Consider the following 20023-nt stretch of genomic DNA (forward strand, 5'->3'; position numbering starts at 1 on the left):
TGATAAGAGATACATCAGATTACGTGGTTGTACTTAGGAGTTCTGGAGTTCTGCCTGCCCTGCCGATGCCTGGTTTAGCCTAGCCGAAATTTTTAGGGGAACAGAAACACATACTGCCATACCTAAACAAAAGCGTTGGGCTGAGCGTTTTCGGACGCCTAGCGTTAACGCCGAAGAGCCATACATAAACAAAAGGGGCAACGCTACGTCAAATGAATAAATAACACCAACAATAAGCATAGGTTTGTTTGTGTGAACTCCGAAAATGGCTGTTTCTCCGTTTTCTGCAGCCAACTTCACTTTCCAACGCCCTTTCAAAATCGGATTTTCCAACCGTTCAGCGTTGACGCCGCGTTGTTTCGGTATGCTTCATACAAATTAAATGGGCATGAGAATTTTTTCACAGCCAGACGCACAACGCAGCCTCTTTTGTTTAGGTACGGCTGATAGTCAGAGAGCTGTATATGTCTTTCAAAGCGACCCATACAAGTTAGCCGGACAAAATTATTTTATGGGTTTAAGTTATAGAACTAATTAAAACGAGTAAAAAATCGTTAAGGGATGTGGGTCTACTGCGCATCGCAAGTTCAGTAGAGGATTTGAAAGTGGTATATTTGAGGTTTCTCTAACTTCCAAACTACTAATATGTTTTGGAAAGCTGATAAAGAGGGTTTCGCAATATGTTCATACATTTGCACTTTATTTTACGGGAGGGCTTTAAATCAGCTGTTTTGATTAAAAGAAAAAATTAATTTTGCATTTTGTCTTTAAAAGAGATAGGAAATTAGATCGTAATATAAATCAGTATGTAGTACATCTTTTCGCATTTTGTTGGTTAAAAGCAATGCAATACATATGAAAGATATCTGAATCGTCAGAACTTTTTGGTTAATCTAAAAAATGCAATATGTCTGGAGAAATATATCTATCACTTTTTAAAGGTGGTTCAAGAAACGAGTTTATAAAATGATCTGATGAAATAACCATAATATTGAATAAATCTCCATTTGTATCAGCTCGGGATGATTTTTACGATTTATTTCGGGCTTCTTGCAACTCTTTGGATAATTATAATTGCCAATTGCTGCTACGAATTCCTGCACAATTTGTATAAAACTATATACTAGACTATTTCTAAACAATCTTTCAAAAAATTATAATAAAAAAATAGCAAAACTAAGTACACCTTTATAAACAGCAATACTAAGTACACCCTTATAAGCAATGAACTTGTTAATGACCTTTAAATTACTTAAAATGTATTGGTGCGAACGCGTGCGAAGTCTAGGGTCTTCGGATATGTTAAGTGAGTTATTGAGGTAAACAATATCAAAAATGCAGTGCGGTGTAGCGCAGGGTAGCCTTTTAGATTGTCCACTTAGAAATTATAATATTTATTGCCAAATATAAACTATGATGCACAATCATCAAAAGATATCACAAAAGTGTGTTCTTTTTTATACGATGTATACTTCAACAAATTTAAAAAAGATTATTAAAAAAGAGCCCTTTGTCAAAACCTGGCTTCCGTTTCAAATATATAATTTGAATTCGCCCACTTTTGCACGTAAGAAAAATTTCAAAATGAAAGCTATAAAATAATTTTCCCGTTTTGTTGGTCCGGAAATTTTGCAATGAATTTGGTCCGGCTAAATTGAACAAACGCGCTACAGTGCGATGCTCATGAAAATGTTCATTTTACGGATAAACAAATTTTGTTGGTAGAGGAAGTTTTTAATAAACAAAATGTTAAAATCTTCGCTAAAACATCTCAAGAAAGAACTAACACTATACCAAGGTTTGGAGGAATCGTCGTCTTGCATTCGTTATGGTTTGGTGTGGAGTAACCCATAGATACGAAAAATGATTAAAAACTGGATCACAATTTTACTAACTAAATACCCTGTTAAAGCATAGACAGATGGCAACGTTGATCCTCATTAACAACGCAGTTGATCTGATCAAAATTGTGCCTTGACAGACGGCAGTAATGCGGATTTACGAGCCGCGAGGTCGTAAGTTCGAGTCCCACGGCCAGTATAATTTCATAAATTTTTTTTTTATTCATTGAATTAAAATATATATATTTTTTTTAATGTTGTTTTCTGACTTTGTTAGTAAAATTAAACTCTAAAAGTTTAAATTAACTAATAATAAAATAAAAAAAGTGAAATAAAATATAAAAAAACGAAAATAAAATAAAGTAAAATCAAATATATAAATCAAATAAAATTAAAATTAAATAAAAGATATATTGAAAAATAAATTTTTGACAATCGCTCCAACCGAGGATCGAATCTGGGACATGCGGGCTTGTAGTACGCAGCTCTCACCACTCGGCTACTGCGGACGAAGGAACCAGCTGCTTTATTTGGTCAGGGAGCGTAGAACACAAAGAAAATGCAAAACTAGCATCGTCCACCTTGTTGTCGGTAATGCAGTCACCACAAGTTCTTATTCAATTTAAATTGAATTCCTATTTCAACTAGTATGCTGACTGTATTACCGATGAAAAGATATATGTCCATGCTCTCTGAATTTTGGTCAGTGTTGTCATCGAAAATTCTCTTGTTCCGAGTTAAGTTTGGGAATTAATCCAATTAATCCTGATCAACTGCAGTTAATTCCCGAGATAATTCCGAATTAACGAGTTGATCCTGATCAACGCTGCCGCCTGTCTATGCTTTAAGGCGCGGTGAAGAAATTGAGAAAGAGAAATTTTACTTCCATATGTGAACAGCCAGAAAGGCAATTTTTATTTCTACTGCAAGTGCTGTCGAGCTAATCGAGTGTTGCCGTGTGACACTGATCGCGAGTTTGTGAGAAATAATAACGCACAATTTTGAATAAAATATCAGGGGTGAAATTCTGTAACCAGTTAGCGACAATTTTCGGATCGCTATCACACTTATTGACATTTCCTATGAAGGTTGTTGCGTCAACAAGTGCTATAGCGATCCGAAAACTTTCGCTAACTGATTAGATAATCTCCCCCTGGAACTCTTTTAATTAGTAATTTGTCGGAATTTCATTGTTAAGTTATGAATAATAAATTAATATTCAAACTGAAAGTGACCTTTGCACGTTTGTATTTTAGTATCGAGAAAGATTGACAGAAATTCACTCGCTGTGTGAACAGCCATGCGTTTTCAGAAATTTTCCCTGCTATTCGCCTTTTGTAAACAAAAACCCTCTTTCGAAAGACATTTTACATGCAAGGTGTGACGCCTCATGCAACTGCTGTCCGATATTTCTAATTTTTACAGCCTTTTCGAAATATATATGGCATCGCCCCTTCAATGGAGAACGCTGGTTAAAATCTGTATTTCTGCGAAAGATTGGTCATCGATTACTTTTTATGGTCAGAGTTAAAGCGTATTTCCTGCTAAATTTTGACACAAAAAATTGGAACACATACACATATGTATGTGCCGATATAGCCCAAAGGAGGGACTGTTTAGAGGTAAAGGAAAAAGTGATAATTTTAAATTTTATTGTTTTCTCAGAAACATTAAAAAAACATAAAATAAAAATTACATTATTATCTAAAAACTCATTGTTTAGTTTTTAAACTACATACATACATACATTTGCGCGAAATTATCGTATGTGGCATTTTTTTTTTTCAAAATTAACCTTTTGTTGCAAATTTATGGCCTTATTCATAAAAAATAAAGTAGCTTTAAAAAAGGCTTATAAACTCGAAAATGTATGAAAACGTCATATTATAAAGCTCTTTAAATCTACTTTATTTTTTATGAATAAGGGCATTAGTTTGTATCCCCATTGCAGAACGTGGTAAAATATTGTAGCTGTAATCCCTATAGTTACGCCAAAAATTTAATAATTTCGTATGTTACAATGCATTTTTTCTTGTGGGCGAAATATTATTAAAATAAAAATATTGAAACAATTTTGAAAACTAGACAAAAAACGCTTTCCTGTAAAATTTGGTTTCTGGCACATACGATTATTTCGCGCTAAGAGGTCGATATGTATCCAAATTATAACAGGACTTATGGCAGGACCAAGTACATACAAACATGCATGCATGCATAAATTGTTGACACCACAGACACTTTTTCATTTCAGCGATTCACGCATGTGTTGGTAAAAAAAACAAATATACTGAAAAAAATAAAATAAAAACCATTTTTTTTTTGTAATTATAATATATATTTGTATTTGTTTTATTAATGTTTGAATTATTTTTTGCATTTTCATGCTTGCACCACTTGTGTAGAAAAAAAAACAAAAACATATAGTACAATACAATAAAACATATAAATTTTCAACAAAATTTCGGAAAATAAAAACATTTTAGTGAAGGTCATATATACACATTAAAAATTTTAAACTTTTACGAACAATACATTGATTTAATCAAATAAGAAACATTTGCAATTTTCACATTCAAATGACTTTAAGGACTTTCAAAATCGAATTAAAGTATTTTTAGCAATAGATAAAATATGAAAAAAATAAAAGAAACACATATAAACTGACATTAAATGGCTGTGCGAATATCTTAGAATAATAAATTTACAATGAAGACTATAAACTAATTTTCAATTGATTCTTAATTACACTGGTCCATCGATATGCTAAAGTCAGCTTTGGGCAAAATGCTAAACATTTAAAAGCCTTCCACTGCACTTAAATAACTAAACTTAGAAACTAATTTAATTTTAAATTTAGTTTGTGGTATTTGCACGTAAAAATGTATCTATATATGTATGCTTGTGTTTGGCAAATACGCTACTCGAAAGATCTAAGAACATAAAATACAATTGATTTGGACGTTTCTTTTTCGAATACAGGACAATTACAAATAAATAAATTAGTTAATAAATTTAGTAAGTTGAGTTAATGTGTTTAGATTTTCGGAGCACTTATTCTATAATAATACTAAGTTTTATACAAATAAAAACAAGTATAATTTAAAAGATAAAATTAGCTAAACAATGAGGCGATTTTTCTTTTCTTTTATTTTGTTAATTAATTTATGTATGTAACATTAGTTCAACCTTTTGGTTCTGTTTAAACATTTTGTTAAGTTGAAATTTAAAATTAAAATTAATTAATATTACAAATGAGATCACAGTATTAGAGATATAAGTTAATTTAAGTTATTCTTTGCGCTAAATCTGCTGAATTTTTACTAATTTTCTTGTTGTTTTTCCTGTAAATGAATAACATTTTTTCCCAAATTGCACGCATTGCATTAGCATTAATATAGTAGTGTGGTTTTTTTTTTCTTTCTTTCTTTTAAAAAAATCATGTACTGGTTATTTGTTAGTCTTTCACTGGTTATTTTAATTGTAAATGGTAATTTTTGTATTTTTGTATGCCAAAAATGTTAGATGTCCAAAAGTTTCCGTTATGTATCGTATGGTTAGTTGAAATTCATTAGCGTTGCACCTTGACATTGTCCGTTATTGTATTGCGCTGACTAATTTTTATTTTATATCCTTTAAATTTTACTTTATCTTTGTAAATTTAAACTAAATAATAGCTTTAGCGTAATTTCCATTTTTATAAATAATCTAAACTATGGTGAATGTCTTGTTCTTAAGCTTGTTTTATTTTGTTTTTGTGTTTTTCCTATTGAACAGCAAAATTTGATAGCAACGGTTTCGGTTTGTTCAACTTTTTAAGTCAACAATATAACAACCTATGAAAGATTTCTGTACTAAATAGTACTTGTTTTTTTTTTTGTTATGCTATTTAAATTTTAGCCATTTATTGTTTGAATTCTAGTCTGTTTATAACTATTTGTATATTTGTTTAATTTGACATATCTAATGTAAGTATTATTTTTTGTTATACTTGTATTTTATTTTTGTGTGCTCAAATCATCATCGAGTATTTTCCGTGCATGCGATTCTGTGGTGAGGACATTCTAAATTGTTTGCTCGTAATATATTTTTTTAAAAGATTTTTGCCTCTTCGTAGCGGGTGTAAGGTGAGAGATGGCGAATAATAATTTGGCATTTGACAGCTGACATCGACAAATTAAAACAAAATTGGAATAGGATGCGAAAGGCTTTAAAAAATTTAAAATTTTATACAGTTTCATAAGGTGATGAGTGATTTGTAAAAGTGGAAGTTTTTTGCAAAATTAAAAAATTAAACGACGCCAAAATATCATAGAAATTTTAACAGTTTCAGTGTAAAGTTTCACTTCATTCGACCTGGCGCTCTCTAGTTGTAAAGCTATATATGGCTACATTTATGAGCACTGGCTCAATACTAAACGTTGGATCATTGTTGCTCGATAATAATTAAAACGAACTAGTACATAAAACAAAATCAAAACTCATTTTGTTAAAAGTCCAGGGTGTACGGTTTTCGCAAGTACATATCATTGAATACCCCCATACATATGTGTGTAGCTATCTAAAAGTGCCTTTGCCACTACACAAAACTCCATTCATACATACATATGGGCGACAATGGTGCCATTAAACTTAATGACAATTTATGACACGAAGCACAGTAAAGTACAAAGAAATATTGCTAAACCCATTTTGAAAAGAGCAACATTAAAAAGAGTAAATAAAATAAATAGATATGTATGTACATATGTATGTATGTATTAGCCCTCGGACCAATAGCAAATGAACCCGTTTTGCCGGAATAAATACACAAATATTTATGGAAGTGTGCGTATAGTACAAACTAACTGGCTGTTTGGCTGCAATTAATTACCTACTGAAGCAAATAAGAGTGTTGTTACCTTTATGAGTTATTGACTATAAAAACATATAACCAAAAATGTTAATCAGTCCAAAGTAGTTGTAAATTGACGTCGAAGTAAGCGACAGGATTGATTTCAAAACATAAATATTTACTACTTGCCCACATCCTAAGGCGTAAGATCTTCGTCAATTGGGTTAGTCAACTGTCAACTGCCAACTCACTCCACAATTTCCCCTTTAATACTTCCGCTTGCCACACTTTGACTTAGCGCTTATGTATGTAAATATATTTACATTTAAATCATTTACTGCGTAAGAAATACTATTACCATTTCCTGATTACTACCACCCGAAGCATGAGTATTCAGGCTGCGCAATATGGCAACTGGTATATTGCCAGCTTGTTCACTTTCACCGGCACCCTGAGACAACGGCCTAGTAGTATTGAAAGCTCTGCCTTTTGTATTCATTGACGGCGATGTATTGGTCGCCGCTTCAACGGTGTCGCCAACGTATCTGCCGGCATCCGGCTCACATTCCCTGCGTCCGCTCAGTTCAATATCGAAGTCTGACTCGGTTTCATACACTTCCATTTGGTAGTTTTCATCAGCCAACGCTCCGGCGTCAGCTTCGGTCAGTTCACTCTTGTCGGGTGTTTCAACAAAATCGCCCAGAATGTCTGTGGGGAAGGGAAAAGCTGTTGTCGTTAGTTCGCCACGTTTTCCTCGCAACGAGAGCTCCGCCGTGGGCATCATATCTAGTGGCGTATTGGGTGAGAATCGCGATGAAAGCTCCGTGTGCCAGTCCTGCATCATCAGCGGTGGTGTTGTCGTTGGTGGCGGGGTGAGTTGTGAGAAGGAATCATTCGATGATGAGTTACTTTCGGCCTACAAGCTAGTGGCACTGCTCGTCACAATGGGTAGGTCACCGGAATGGAGCATGTGGTGGGCTGTGTGGTGGTGATGATGTTGTTGTTGCTGCGCAGCTGCCGCTGCAGCTGCTGCAACGGCCTGTTGTTGCTGCTGTTGTTGGCTCAGCTTGGATTCCTTCTTTATGCGTTGCTTGAGATGTACTTTTGCGTGGCGCTTTTTCTCGTCGGAGCGTGCAAATTTTCGTCCGCATATGTCACAAGAAAAGGGTTTTTCGCCGGTGTGTGTTCGAATGTGCGTTGTTAGGTGATCCGAACGACTGAAGGAACGCATACAAATGCGACACTGGAATGGCTTCTGGCCTGTGTGAATTCGAATGTGGCGGGTAAGCTCATCAGAACGGGAAAAACGTCGATCACAGTTTTCAACTGGGCAGGCGTAGGGGCGCTCGTGCACAGGCGTTTTACTCGGCCTATTTGGGTACTTTCGCGGCTTAACCGGAACCAATTTTAGCGGCATGGTGCTTTGTTGATATACTTGCGAGAGAATTTCGTGGCCCTTGCTTGTTGACGGGCTGTATTCGGCCAATTGCACGACAGAGTAGCCAGACTGGCTGCCTTGCTGCGTCGGTGGCTGTATATGATGTGGTGGCGTTGGATCCGAGTAGGCTTCTTGTTTTGGGATGATACCACCAACGACGGCCGTTGCCGACGCCGATGTGGAGGATGAAGGACCTGGTACAACCAGTGATTGTTGCGCGCCCCCATACTCGGCGGGCGAGTCCAGCCATTGGTATTTGGTTGGGCCGACGGACATTTGCTGGCGATACTGATGCAGTTCGTGATTGGCTTGCGCCTGTTGCATATCTGCGAGGCTGGTAAAGCTGCTGGTGCTACTGTAGCTTGGAGGCGGCTGTTTCAGTATAATCGGCGAGCAGTCCATGTTGAGGCCGATCAGCTCGACATGTTGCGCTGCTGAGCGACCATCGTCGTAACCGGCATGCATATGATGTGAAGGTGAGGGCGTCGACGATGGCTGCGCCACGGTTTGTTGGGCGGCATAATGAGCCTGAGCGGTGCTTTGCGGACCAGGACCGAGTAAGCTAAATATGGGTGGCTGGAAGAGAGTCTTATCGGGACTTGGTAAACCCCAACTGTTGCCAAGACCAGCCGACGGCGGTGACATTTGGCCAGGTAACACGCTCATCTGGGGCGAGCCGAGCTGTTGCTGCTGTTGTTGTTGCTGCTGCTGCTGCTGATGGTGAGTAGCTGCAGCGGCGGCAGCGGCCGCAGAATTTAGGCCGCTCATCGCTGTATTACCTGTAGTGGTGAAAATGCCACGATATGATATTTTGCCGCTATTGCTATTTGCATGCGTCTGTTGTTGTTGTTGTTGTTGTTGCTGCTGTTGTAGTTGGTGGTGTTGCGCATGCTGTTGTTGTTGTTGTTGTTGTTGGTGATGGTGGTGGGCGTGTTGTTGATGAAGGCTATGAGGCGAATGCTGGTAGTGTGGATGCTGTTGGTGGTGGTGTGTATGATGACTGTTGTGTTGTAGATGTTGTTGTTGTTGATGTAAGGCATTGTGGTGAGATATTTGGTTTTGTTGCAAATGCTGTTGTTGCTGCTGATGCGGGTATTGGTGTGGTGAATTATGTCCGCTATGGTGTTGTTGATGATGCTGCGTATGTTGTTGCTGTTGTTGGTGGTGATGATGTTGTGATTGATGGTGTTGTTGTTGTGTATTGCTTTGTGTACTTGTATTTGTAGTATTATTACATAATGTTGTGCTTGTTGCTGTTGTTGTTGCTGTTGTCTGATTCTGACTTAGATGTGTAGGGTACATGGTACAACTATTATTACTTGTTTCTTCCTTGACAATTGTCAACGTTGGCGGCGTGCTGCGCTCTTCCTTCAGTGGACTGCACAGCACAGGACTGGTCGTCGGTTGGGGTTCGAGGGACAAGTCCTCGGACTCGATGGATCCTGGAAAACGAGTAGAAAAGCCAAACATTTTTATTAGACAGAATTGTTGGAAAGAGTTAAATAAAAAAAATGAAACAAATAGTTTTTATTATTGCTAATAATCTCTTCTAATTTTAAAGTCGTTGAGTCTTTCATTCGTACTTATATGTAAGTACGTATATGTATATGTGTGTATGTATGTACATTATATGTAAGTATGTATGTACATGCATATGTGCTTAGCTTCAGCTTAATGTTTTTAGAATAATTTTTCAGTGCACATCCTTTGCTTAGCCTCTTCTCCTACACCCTATCGACTCCAAAAAGGTCTCATCTTACATATACCATCCAGCTGGCCGCTATCAATTAATTTCGCTCAATTGCAAACCAAAGTATCATTCAGCTTCCACAAAAAGATGACCATTGCAGCAAAGTGATTTCCGCGAATGCCGCCCAGTAGCTGCCGTCGGAACTTCGTTCGACGAACTTGACTGCTTGAATTGACAAAAATCAAAACACCAAAGGCAAGAGCCAAGTGGCAGCCAGCCAGTCAGCTGGACTCTCTTCGATTCGTATGAAATCCACACGGGAGGTCGGTCGGCAGCAGTAACAGCAAAATCTTGAGTTGCAACAAAAGAAGAACGTAAAAAGCGTAAAGCCATTGCAAGGCGATAAAACAGTGATACCAACACCAACAGTATGATTGGTGGCAACAATAATGTAGAAGCGGCAGCAATAGCATGAGCCCTACCGAACTGCCGCAAAAAAGCGCGAATATAACACAACTTTGGTGTGCAAAGAAGACTAATTACATTCCGAACAGCGGTCTGTTATTTGTTTGTATTTCAGTTTTTTTATTTTCACATATTTTTTGTGGCGCTGCACAGTCTGTTTCAATGTGTGCGGCGGCAGAATTTCTTGGATACGAATTGATTGAGTTGCAATACGCTTTTAATGCGATGTGACATCAATCCTGCGATTGCATTGCAGTCGAAGTGAATAAAAACATTACTACGAGTACTACTGTATAAACGTGCGAACACTTGTTCGAGCGAGTGTAAAAGAAATCGCATATGTATGTACCCTGCAGTAAATCGCGATAGTTCAGAACTAGCGCAGAACTAGCTCTTTAAGAGACAGCACTGGTTCTCGGTCTATTCCAACGGAATGCTTAAACTGTCTCTTTTTACATGGCGATGCCCTACGAAGTGGAAATTGGCACCTCTGCAGAACTTTCGAACTAGTTCTGAACTGGTTCCATTTTCGACAGTTCTGGGACAATAAATCTTTATGAGAAAAAATTTTTAAACTAAATTATTGCATGTTTTTTTCATTTCTGAACTGTTTCCATTTTGGACAGATCTGTGAAAATAAGTTTTTTATGAAAAAAATTTTGTTTATTCGATTTTTTTTTCTGTTCTTTTACAGATTGCATTTTGTTTAATTTTTTTATTATTCTATTTTATTTATATTGAATTTGATCCTTCAATTTTTAAACGGCACTCAACAGTCTAAATTTGTATTAAATCTGAAAACCACAGCTGCCTCCACCGCGATTTGAACTCGCGACCAACGAAGTTAGAGTCGCTCCTGCTGAGCTATTTTAGTATTGTATGAGAAGTGAGAATTTGTGCATTTACTTCTCAACAGAGCGCAACTACCACACCAATAGTTTTAAGTGTCCCTCTCTACAGCCGTTTTGCACTAGAACTAGCGCTTTAACAGACTGTCTCTAAATTTTACTGCAGGGTATGTGCACACATATGTACGTATCTATTGATGAATTAAGTAGTCAACGCAGCATCTTCTTTCCCTGCGAAGTAAAGAATTCAGGGAATGGTTTTTTTTTATTTTTTAGCCTCTTATTTCATTACTTGTTTACATTACTTTTATACTATTGTTTTTATTTATATTTGTGGTTCACATGCTGTTGTTTGGTGTCCAGTTCTGTTTTAATTTGTGTGGTTTAGGATTCCTTGTTGCTGGCTTTGGAGCTACATATGTAAATACTTACAATCAGTCTTTAATTTGCTCGTTGGGAAGGCGATTTTTAGAAATATTTGGCGAATTCCCACCTGCCTGGTTATCAGGTTAGCTGGTTATGTGGCTTTAATTTTTACTCAGTTTATAACAACAAAATAAAATAAAGAATAATAACTTTTGACCAAATAACCTGATAAGCAGGCAGGTGTGTTTATCCAAATTGTTGATTTGGATATAGGTAAATATTTGTTAGATTGCTTTAAGCTAGATTTATGGATAAAGACCGGCTCGAAGAGGTGCGGTTTGGCACGTTCCCGTGCGAAATATGGTATTTAGTACTGCGCCGGTATATGGAGCATTAAAAAATACACGTTATTGAAGTACAGTAAATGTGTGCATACCGTATATGAGCCATTATTTTTTAAGTCGGACGGATTTCGTAAAAAAATTATGTCATGTCTCCGATTCGCTTCAAATATTTTTGTCGGTTCTATATATGAAATAAGCGAACACGTGTTCGAGGAATTTTTTTCTTCTGAGATATGTTGATTTGAAGGAGTAAATGATTTGTCAGAACCACGAAAAAATGCAAACTTATGCTTATTTCATGAATAGAACCCAAAAAAAAAAAAATTTGAAGCCAATCGAAAGTGTGACACCAAATTTGGTGTCCGATATGAAAAAGAATGTCTCATATACGAAATTTTCCACGAGGCACTGTCCACACCTCTTATGTGTAGAAAGTTTTATAGCAGACTTACACCCGTATTCTTACAGAATAACAAACCTTAGTTCATCGCTGCTGTGATTACTATCGAGCCTCAAAGTTTTCCCCTGCAACCAATATGCCGGTACAACAAACTTTTAAGTTGTTGTGTCTTTTTCTAGCTTTTAAAATCGAAGTTTTGTGGCACATTTTGAGGCGCATTAGAAATCACAACACTGATGAACTAAGTTTTATGACTCTGTTAGAATAGAGGCATTAGTGTTTCCAACTAAAGAAATTGACAAATAATGTTTGGCTTCATAATAGGGACTTATTGGGAAAATTTTATTTTTATAAAGTAATTCGCCCTCTGATACAGGAAAGACTCAAAGTGAAAGCACCGCTGCATCCGTTAAGTGAAATACATAATGATTTGGTTTCTTTAGCCTATATACATAAATACATAAGTAGCTACGTTATTTGAGTTTATATTTCTCTGAATACCAGATCACACAGGATTACCTGATAACCAAATATCTGACCATTTGGCTAGGTGTCACTCAGATCTCGACGAGATACTGCATGCAGGCAAAAATCATGTTATCTCCAATCTCAAAAGGTCTAAATAGATACTGGCCCTTAGTGAGTTGCCGACTGGCCTCTTTTTTTCACATTCTCGAAGTGGTGTAAGGACTGTTTAATTAAAAAAAGTTTTAAATGACTGACTATTTTAATACTTTTACTGACAATGTTATCACAAATTAGCCATACAAGCGCATTCAGAAAGCTGTGCGAGGTATGTGTGCGCTGGTTTTGCGCAAAGTTATCAAAAGTCGAGTACCCTTACGAGCATGTACGTGCAATAAACAAACGACAAATTCTCAAAATACACCCAAAATCTCACAGGCTTTTGAATGAAGCGGGCTGATTCACTGCCTAGCAGTTATCTTGGGAAACTACCAGCTTGTGAGAACGCATAGTGACAATAATTTTTTCGCAGCACTTCTTTTACGATACAAAACCAAAGTCCATCGCAAATGTTCGCGCGCCAGAAGTTCAAACTTCCGATTTATTGCTAACCAAGAAGTCTCAATGCCACCCTTCTGCAATCTCTTCCTTTCGCAGATAGTACAGTCTTCTTATAATTGCAAATTACAAACAAGCATATGCAGATATTTAGTATATGTAAATGTTTCGCGCTGCAAATAAATTATTATAAATTGCCAACATTTTATGGCTTATTTTCGGCTAATAAATGTATTCTTTAGTCGCTGAGTTCATTGTGTCCAGTCGAGTGAATGTGTATTACTTTATTGTTCTTAATGCACTTTGAAATTTGCTGGGGAATTTGCCAGCAAAAAATGACATGAAAAATGCGTTTAGCGTTGCCAAGTTTAGCGATTAAAAGCGACTTCATCATTGTCCCCAAAACAAAAAAAGAAAAAAGAAAAATATTTTTGAATCTGAGTGAAATGTTTGCAATTTCTAAGACAGAAAAGCACAAGAAGTAATGGAGCAAGAAGACATGGAAATTGGCTAGTAGCTAAGTGCATAGCAAAACAAAAATTCAAAAACCTAAAATAATATAAATAATACCAGCACAGTGATGGGCATTTAAATGAGATAAACAGTGGGGCATTTATGTGGAGTGAATTGTAGGGATACATATTTACAGTTATCCACAAAATAATATGCGTGCAATATTTTGACCAGTTTTGACAATTTTTCTTGTTTTTGTTTAATGTTTATTAGTTTTTTACAAAAGCATATCTACAAATACAAATTCAAATTTCAATCTTTGTGCAAAAATTATAAATATTCAACAAACTTTCACCAAAATTTAAAATTTTTATTCAGAGTTTGTAGAAAAATTTTAAGATGCAGTTTATAGCCAACTAAATTATAGTAGAATGTTGTGCAAGTTTAAAGTTGCTGCTACATACCACTGATTTGTGGAAAAATTTTTGTTGGCGGTGCCACGCATTTCCTCCATACAAAGTATGCTCGTCAGAAATGTGGAAAAACAAACAAATTTCTAAAAATTAACACGATTTTTTAGCGTTTAAACTTGCAATTTGTTATACTAAAATTTAATGGCCTATACCTAAAATTTTTCCAAAAATTCTGAATAAAAAGTTTTAAATTTTGGTGTAAAATTTGTAAATTTTTTTATAGTTTTCCACAAAGTTTAAAATTTGGATTTTTTTGGGTTTTGTTGGACAATGAAGTATATCTATATAAAAAAAAAATTATAAACATTAACAAATAAAAGAAAAATAATCAAAACTGTTTCAAATATCGCACTCCTATTATTTTGTGGACAATTGTATGTACATTTGTATATGCTACTATATATCTTGTGGCGATACATGTATGTATGTATGTACATGACTGTATTTATGTTTCCTTGGATATATGTATGTTCACATTTTAAATTTTTTGCTTTAAAACTTTCTCAAAACACAATACATACGAGTACTTATAACATTTCCAAATTGCGTGGGGGACACCAAAGTTTTCGTTGCTTTGTTTTCTTGGTTTTGTTATTGTGACCATTGGTGTTGCTACTGCTGCTGATTTTCGAAATTAAATGTTGTGTAAAATTTATGATGACAGCAACTTTTTATGTGTTCATAGCTAATAAAAATTTTTTTATTTGACTTTTTTTAGGGGTGCTACACATTGTACGATTTTGTAATGAAAACTGTTTTTATTTTTACGCACAAATATACATATACTATAGATCATAAAAATTATAATTTATAAATATTTAGTAATTAATTGATGCTGAAATGACATTTAACGGTAGTTGATTTAAAAAGGATGTGGTCTGAAACTGAAAAAAACAACGGCTGGGCGAAAATAACTGTAAAACAGAATTGTTTTTATATTATCGTTCATATAATTTTTTCATTTTTTATGTTTCGTTAACTACATCTCGCGAAGGCGAAAAGGTAGTTTTAAAACAAGTATGTAGTATTTTAAAAGAATTTAAACAATTGTTTAAGTTTGCTTTATTCCAAAAGCAGAATAATCTAATTTCCATTTTAATTATGTTTCACGAAACTTGTCAACCGCAATCAAACACCACTTCCTGCCACTTTACATAAGCGCCATTAATAGTGTTTGTTGTTTCGTTAGCATAATCTAGGAAATGCATACAAAAGTTTGTTTCAAAAAACCTTGCACTCCTAATGAAAGACCTCCCTCACCTCCTTCATCATTGGTTCTCATTTGAGTGCGGAGGGAATGTGATAAAATTTGTATTTCCTTTCTCAAATTACTGCATCAATTAAATTCAATTTGCTGCTCTTTTTACATAGTTGCTTGTCTCTGCGTTTGCGCTTATAAATACTACATTGTTTTATATCAAAATGCAAAAAAAGTGTATGTAACTAAAATTAATATGAACGAGGATTCTGGGAGAGGGGAAGACGACATAGATACATACATATATACTTCTGCTTTACTACCAAAGACATTTCTTAATTCAATTATGGAGCAAATTGAGTTTTTTTTCCGTTCAACATCATTACTCGCACGAGATCTGCTCTAAAAGTTTGTGTGCCTCAGAACGCCTGTGGAAGCATTGACACTGAACGGAAATGTTTAATAGTACATACGACACGATTAATTAAGTAATACCGATGCAACTATGATACCACTGATAAAAACAGTAAAGAGCATTATTTAAGGGATAATGTGTAATTGCTCGTATATATTTATTTGCATATACGTATGGATGTAGGTACGTAAAAATATGCAGCTGATGGCTACATACACGCACTTACGTAAGTAGCAAGTACAAATCAAATAAAGCGGCTTCTCATAAATGCGGAAAAACGGGCCTAGTTCTTTTTATTGGGAGATATATTACTGCGGGCTGGCTTACTCTCTCCATGAATGCAAAAAGATACTGGCCTGCACCCGGAGCCAAACGTTTTCCCTCTCCTAATTGACCTTGAAATCAATCGTTTGGCCGATATTGGTGAACATCAATGAAAAAAAAAAGACTTCCTCGGAGTAGAGAGTGTGCTTTGGATTAAACCTATTTAAAACTACTCTTTCTGTATATGGTTTAGTTGGCAGCCTTATCATAGTGAGTCTCACTTCGATAGAAGGCTGGTAATCGGAGTACCAACAGGACATCGTTCGTTGGCATCTAATGCCTTTAAGTTAGGAAAAACTTATCACAATCTGTTTGGGATGCGGACAAATGGGGAGGCTAGGGAACACATACACCCACCAGAATAAGTCTCCGTACAGGTGTTTTTTAGTAATATTTGCAATGTTTTTCATAATTATTTTTTTGGTACATATTTTGTAGAATCATTCTTCTTCAAATGGCATAAAGATTAATGTTTCAAATATTTTAAGAAGTTTAGGAAAATTCGACAAAGTTTTCCACTTTTAAACAAAATTTTTTAGAATTTTTTTAAGTACTCAGTTTTGTAGTTCACTTAATTCAACGTAATTAAATCAGAAAATTAAATAAGTAAATTTTTTTTCTGCAAACAGATGATAAAAAGCCATTTTTTAAATTGGGACAAATGTAGGTTCTCACCTATAGTTTTGTTTTCCATTTAAAAATTTTCTTCAATTATTCGAACTTTACAAAAAAAAAAGCACTTGAAAACAACGCAAACAACGTGTCAATAACGTTTTGAAAGTATAACTTTGTTTGATTGCTGTCCAGCGGTGTTTTTTATTTTACAAAAACAAAGTGAAGTTTCTGTTATCTTGGAGTGTTCCCTACAGAATGGCAACAAAAAATAATGTAAACTGTGTTTACGAAATTGGACTTCCGCACAGCCAAATGAATCACTTGACCTAATATGCATTGCTAGGCTTTGTCACCTGGGAGTCGGTCTTCTACGGTCTCTATAGGCAGACGGCAGAATGGGGGCACAGTAAGTGGCTAGCGTTATTTGCACTGTCATCCTAAGGTGTGATTTATATTTTCTCGAGCTAACACATATGTACACATGTAATATTTAATAGTCCTGGCAGAAATCATGGAGGAGAGTATGTATCATGTATGTAATTTACTGTTTCCCAACGGCATTCTCCCTCAAAAATTTCGATTCGCAGATGTTGCCAAACGGTGGTTGTTTAGACGCGTCTGCTAACACCAGGCGCCTAAATACATGCTATGTACTGCTGCATGTGCGAAAATTTCCTTTATGCAATTTATGAAATTTTTGCACATGCACTTCTCAACTGCCATGTAATTGAACTTTCTTAAGTTTTGATTAGATGGCACTTCAAAGTATGCTCGGCCTAGTCTGATGTATGCTCCGGACACTGATTCCGGAGCATTTTGCGGACTCTGAATGGCTAACAACCGTGCAGAGGTGGTAAACGAACTTTACCATTGGCCACAGTGCATACCCACCATTTTTCACTCAAAAATTTTTTTTTTTTTATAAATTACATACATGCAAGCATACTGGTTTCCCCTCTTTCTGAGTTATTCACCGGTTCTAAATCAGCGGAAACGTACTCATATACGACAATTTCGCGCAAAGGGGTCGATATGTGCATACATATCTAGTCAACAAATCCAATGTCTGAATTTAATAAAAAAATACTTTTCATAGCTGCAAAGTCGACAGACATTTCGGACATCAAGATCACTCGTAAGCAGACAAATCACCCAATAATGCCGGAATAAATACCCGCAAATGTTGTAAAATGTAGTTATTGATTTTTCTGAAAAAAAAAGCAATTGTGCTTGTAAAAAGTCTTGCTACATTGTGATTATTGTTTTAACAATACACGAACATTTATGAAATGAAAACATGAAAAAATGTTTTTACAAGAGCTTAAGTGCTCTTAACACAACACTCGATGGTCCGAAGTGTCTTTTCAGCGTTGCGCCAAAAATGTTGTGGAAAAGGGAAACAAAAATAATATAAAAGTGAGAGGGCAAAGAAATTGAAAAAACAAGAAAAAAAATAAGATAAGAATAAGACAAAAAAGTAAACACATGAAAGCAAAATTTAAGGCATGATCATTAATTAAAAAATGTTATTTTTAAATCGCTGTAGCAGAAAAATGCTGCGGTTTTCCACCAGCATATTAGCAAGTCTTATGAAGCGTGTATACTTATTTATTTGGCAGTTGCATGCTGAATTCAATTGGCATACCCTGTTGCTATCCATGTTTTGAAATTCGAAGGTATCTACTCAGGTTGCGTATTAAGGATTTATTGGAACTAAAATTATGAAGGTATTTATAAAAATAGGAGTACATTTGAACGATTTTCTGTACAGAGGAGATTTCTATTTACTAGGCTTTTGCATCTACTTTAGAAGCTACGATGATGTAAACCATTTATTTAACTTGGCTACGTAATGTTTTGAACTTCATAAAAAATTTAATCGTACTTTCGAGTGCATTTATTTTGCGCTTTTCGCTTTGACAGGAGTCACCGGCTAAGCCAAAACATACATCAATGTATATGTTCATACTCACTAAGTATTCAATACCAATTTAACAATGAGTACTTTTCATAACGCTACATATATATGTAGATTCTTACCTGTAATTGGTGGCGGCTCAACAATGGTTGATGGTCCGAAGAATGATGGAATATCGTTGGAGGTGGTGACGGGCGTGTTCAGATCGCCCGTCTGCGTGTCACCGCACTGCGCGTCCGACGGCAACGATTCCGACTGTTTGACGCTGTTCGCGATATCCAAGCCGCTGGTGGCGCCCACGTCGCCAAGACTAGCTGACGCGTGGCTTCCTGGACGCTGCTGTGCAGTATTCAGTAGACTTAAGTGTGTGGCAGAATTGCGTCCACTACTATTGTGGTTATTGTTGGCAGCTGCACTGTTGCCACCTGAACTTACTGCAGCGACGGTTGGTGTAGTTAGGGCAACACTGCCGCTGGCGATTGCTGCGCTAGATTGTTGCGCACTGGATGCGTTTATACAGCTGTTGGCGTTGCTACTGCTGCTGCTATTGTTGGTGGAACCACTGATGCGTGCGAAATTTGTGCGTGAAATGGCAGCGCTAAGCGCTGAATTGGTTACTGCTGCAGCAGGTGTTGTGATATTATTGTTGGCTGGGCTGGTGCCGCTGCTGGTACTACACGGTATGGCGCTCTGGTGATTGCTATTCGCCGTGGACAGATTGTAGTGGAGTAATGTTTGGGCGGCGCCCAAATGGCCACCACCAAAAGTGTGCGATGGGCTGCTGAGATACGTGGCCGCCGAAGTGGCCGCTGTCGACGGACTAGTCTGCGCGGTAGTCTTGAAGAGACACGTATCGAAGCTCAGCACATTGAAGTGTGCGGCGGCAGCGGACTCGGTAAGTAGGAATGCGTGATGCGATGGCGCCACCAGGGTTTCAAGCCCTTCCATGATCATGGCCGCTGATGGGGTTCCAGGGGCTACGCCACCTATAAGAAGATGGAAGGGAAAATGAAAAAGTAATTAGCTTAATTGAAGAATTTATGAATTCAGATGGTATTTCTTAAGCGAGTAATGCAACATGCTCAAATATAATTTGTGGGTATATAATTGGTACTTAAACAAAGTCGGAAGAAAATATAATGGCAAAAAATTTCATGAAAATATGTATCAAAGCAGAATACTTCATACTCTTAATTTTTAAATTTGCTTAGCTTTGACTAAAATTACTAAGTTGAATGTAGCATAGATGAGGCTTCCAGCTGCATTTACCTGGCTGATACTTATTAGAATTGTTACTTTGTGATTTTTAGAAACTTTACTAAATCGTTTTCTACCACAACTTGGTTTCCGGTACCACGTTCAGAGCAAAATAAAACTCTCA

At 36.2% G+C, this 20023-nt stretch overlaps 1 protein-coding gene across 1 annotated transcript; it reads right to left on the reverse strand.

Annotated features, from left to right (window-relative positions):
• Positions 1-7574: 7574 nt before the first annotated feature.
• Positions 7575-19623, reverse strand: LOC118746168 (alpha-protein kinase 1). The gene is made up of 2 exons (XM_036479973.1): positions 18765-19623; positions 7575-9552 (listed from the first exon to the last, which is right to left on the reverse strand). The coding sequence occupies exons 1-2, from the start codon at positions 19594-19596 to the stop codon at positions 7589-7591; spliced, it is 2796 nt and encodes a 931-aa protein (XP_036335866.1). The 5' UTR covers positions 19597-19623; the 3' UTR covers positions 7575-7588.
• Between the last annotated feature and the right edge of the window lie 400 nt (positions 19624-20023).

This window comes from Rhagoletis pomonella, unplaced genomic scaffold (genome assembly GCF_013731165.1).
Source record: "Rhagoletis pomonella isolate Grant_MI unplaced genomic scaffold, Rhpom_1.0 Rhpom_scaffold_00001, whole genome shotgun sequence".
NCBI classification, from domain to species: Eukaryota; Metazoa; Arthropoda; class Insecta; order Diptera; family Tephritidae; genus Rhagoletis; species Rhagoletis pomonella.

What these genes read in the sequence shown, in the direction of transcription:
- LOC118746168 (XM_036479973.1), bottom strand. Translation starts at nt 19,596, where the DNA reads ATGATCATGGAAGGGCTTGAAACCCTGGTGGCGCCATCGCATCACGCA. An exon ending in TGAGCCGCCACCAATTACAG is followed by an intron (nt 9,553 to 18,764) that starts GTAAGAATCTAC and finishes CTCGTTTTCCAG; the next exon opens with GATCCATCGAGTCCGAGGAC.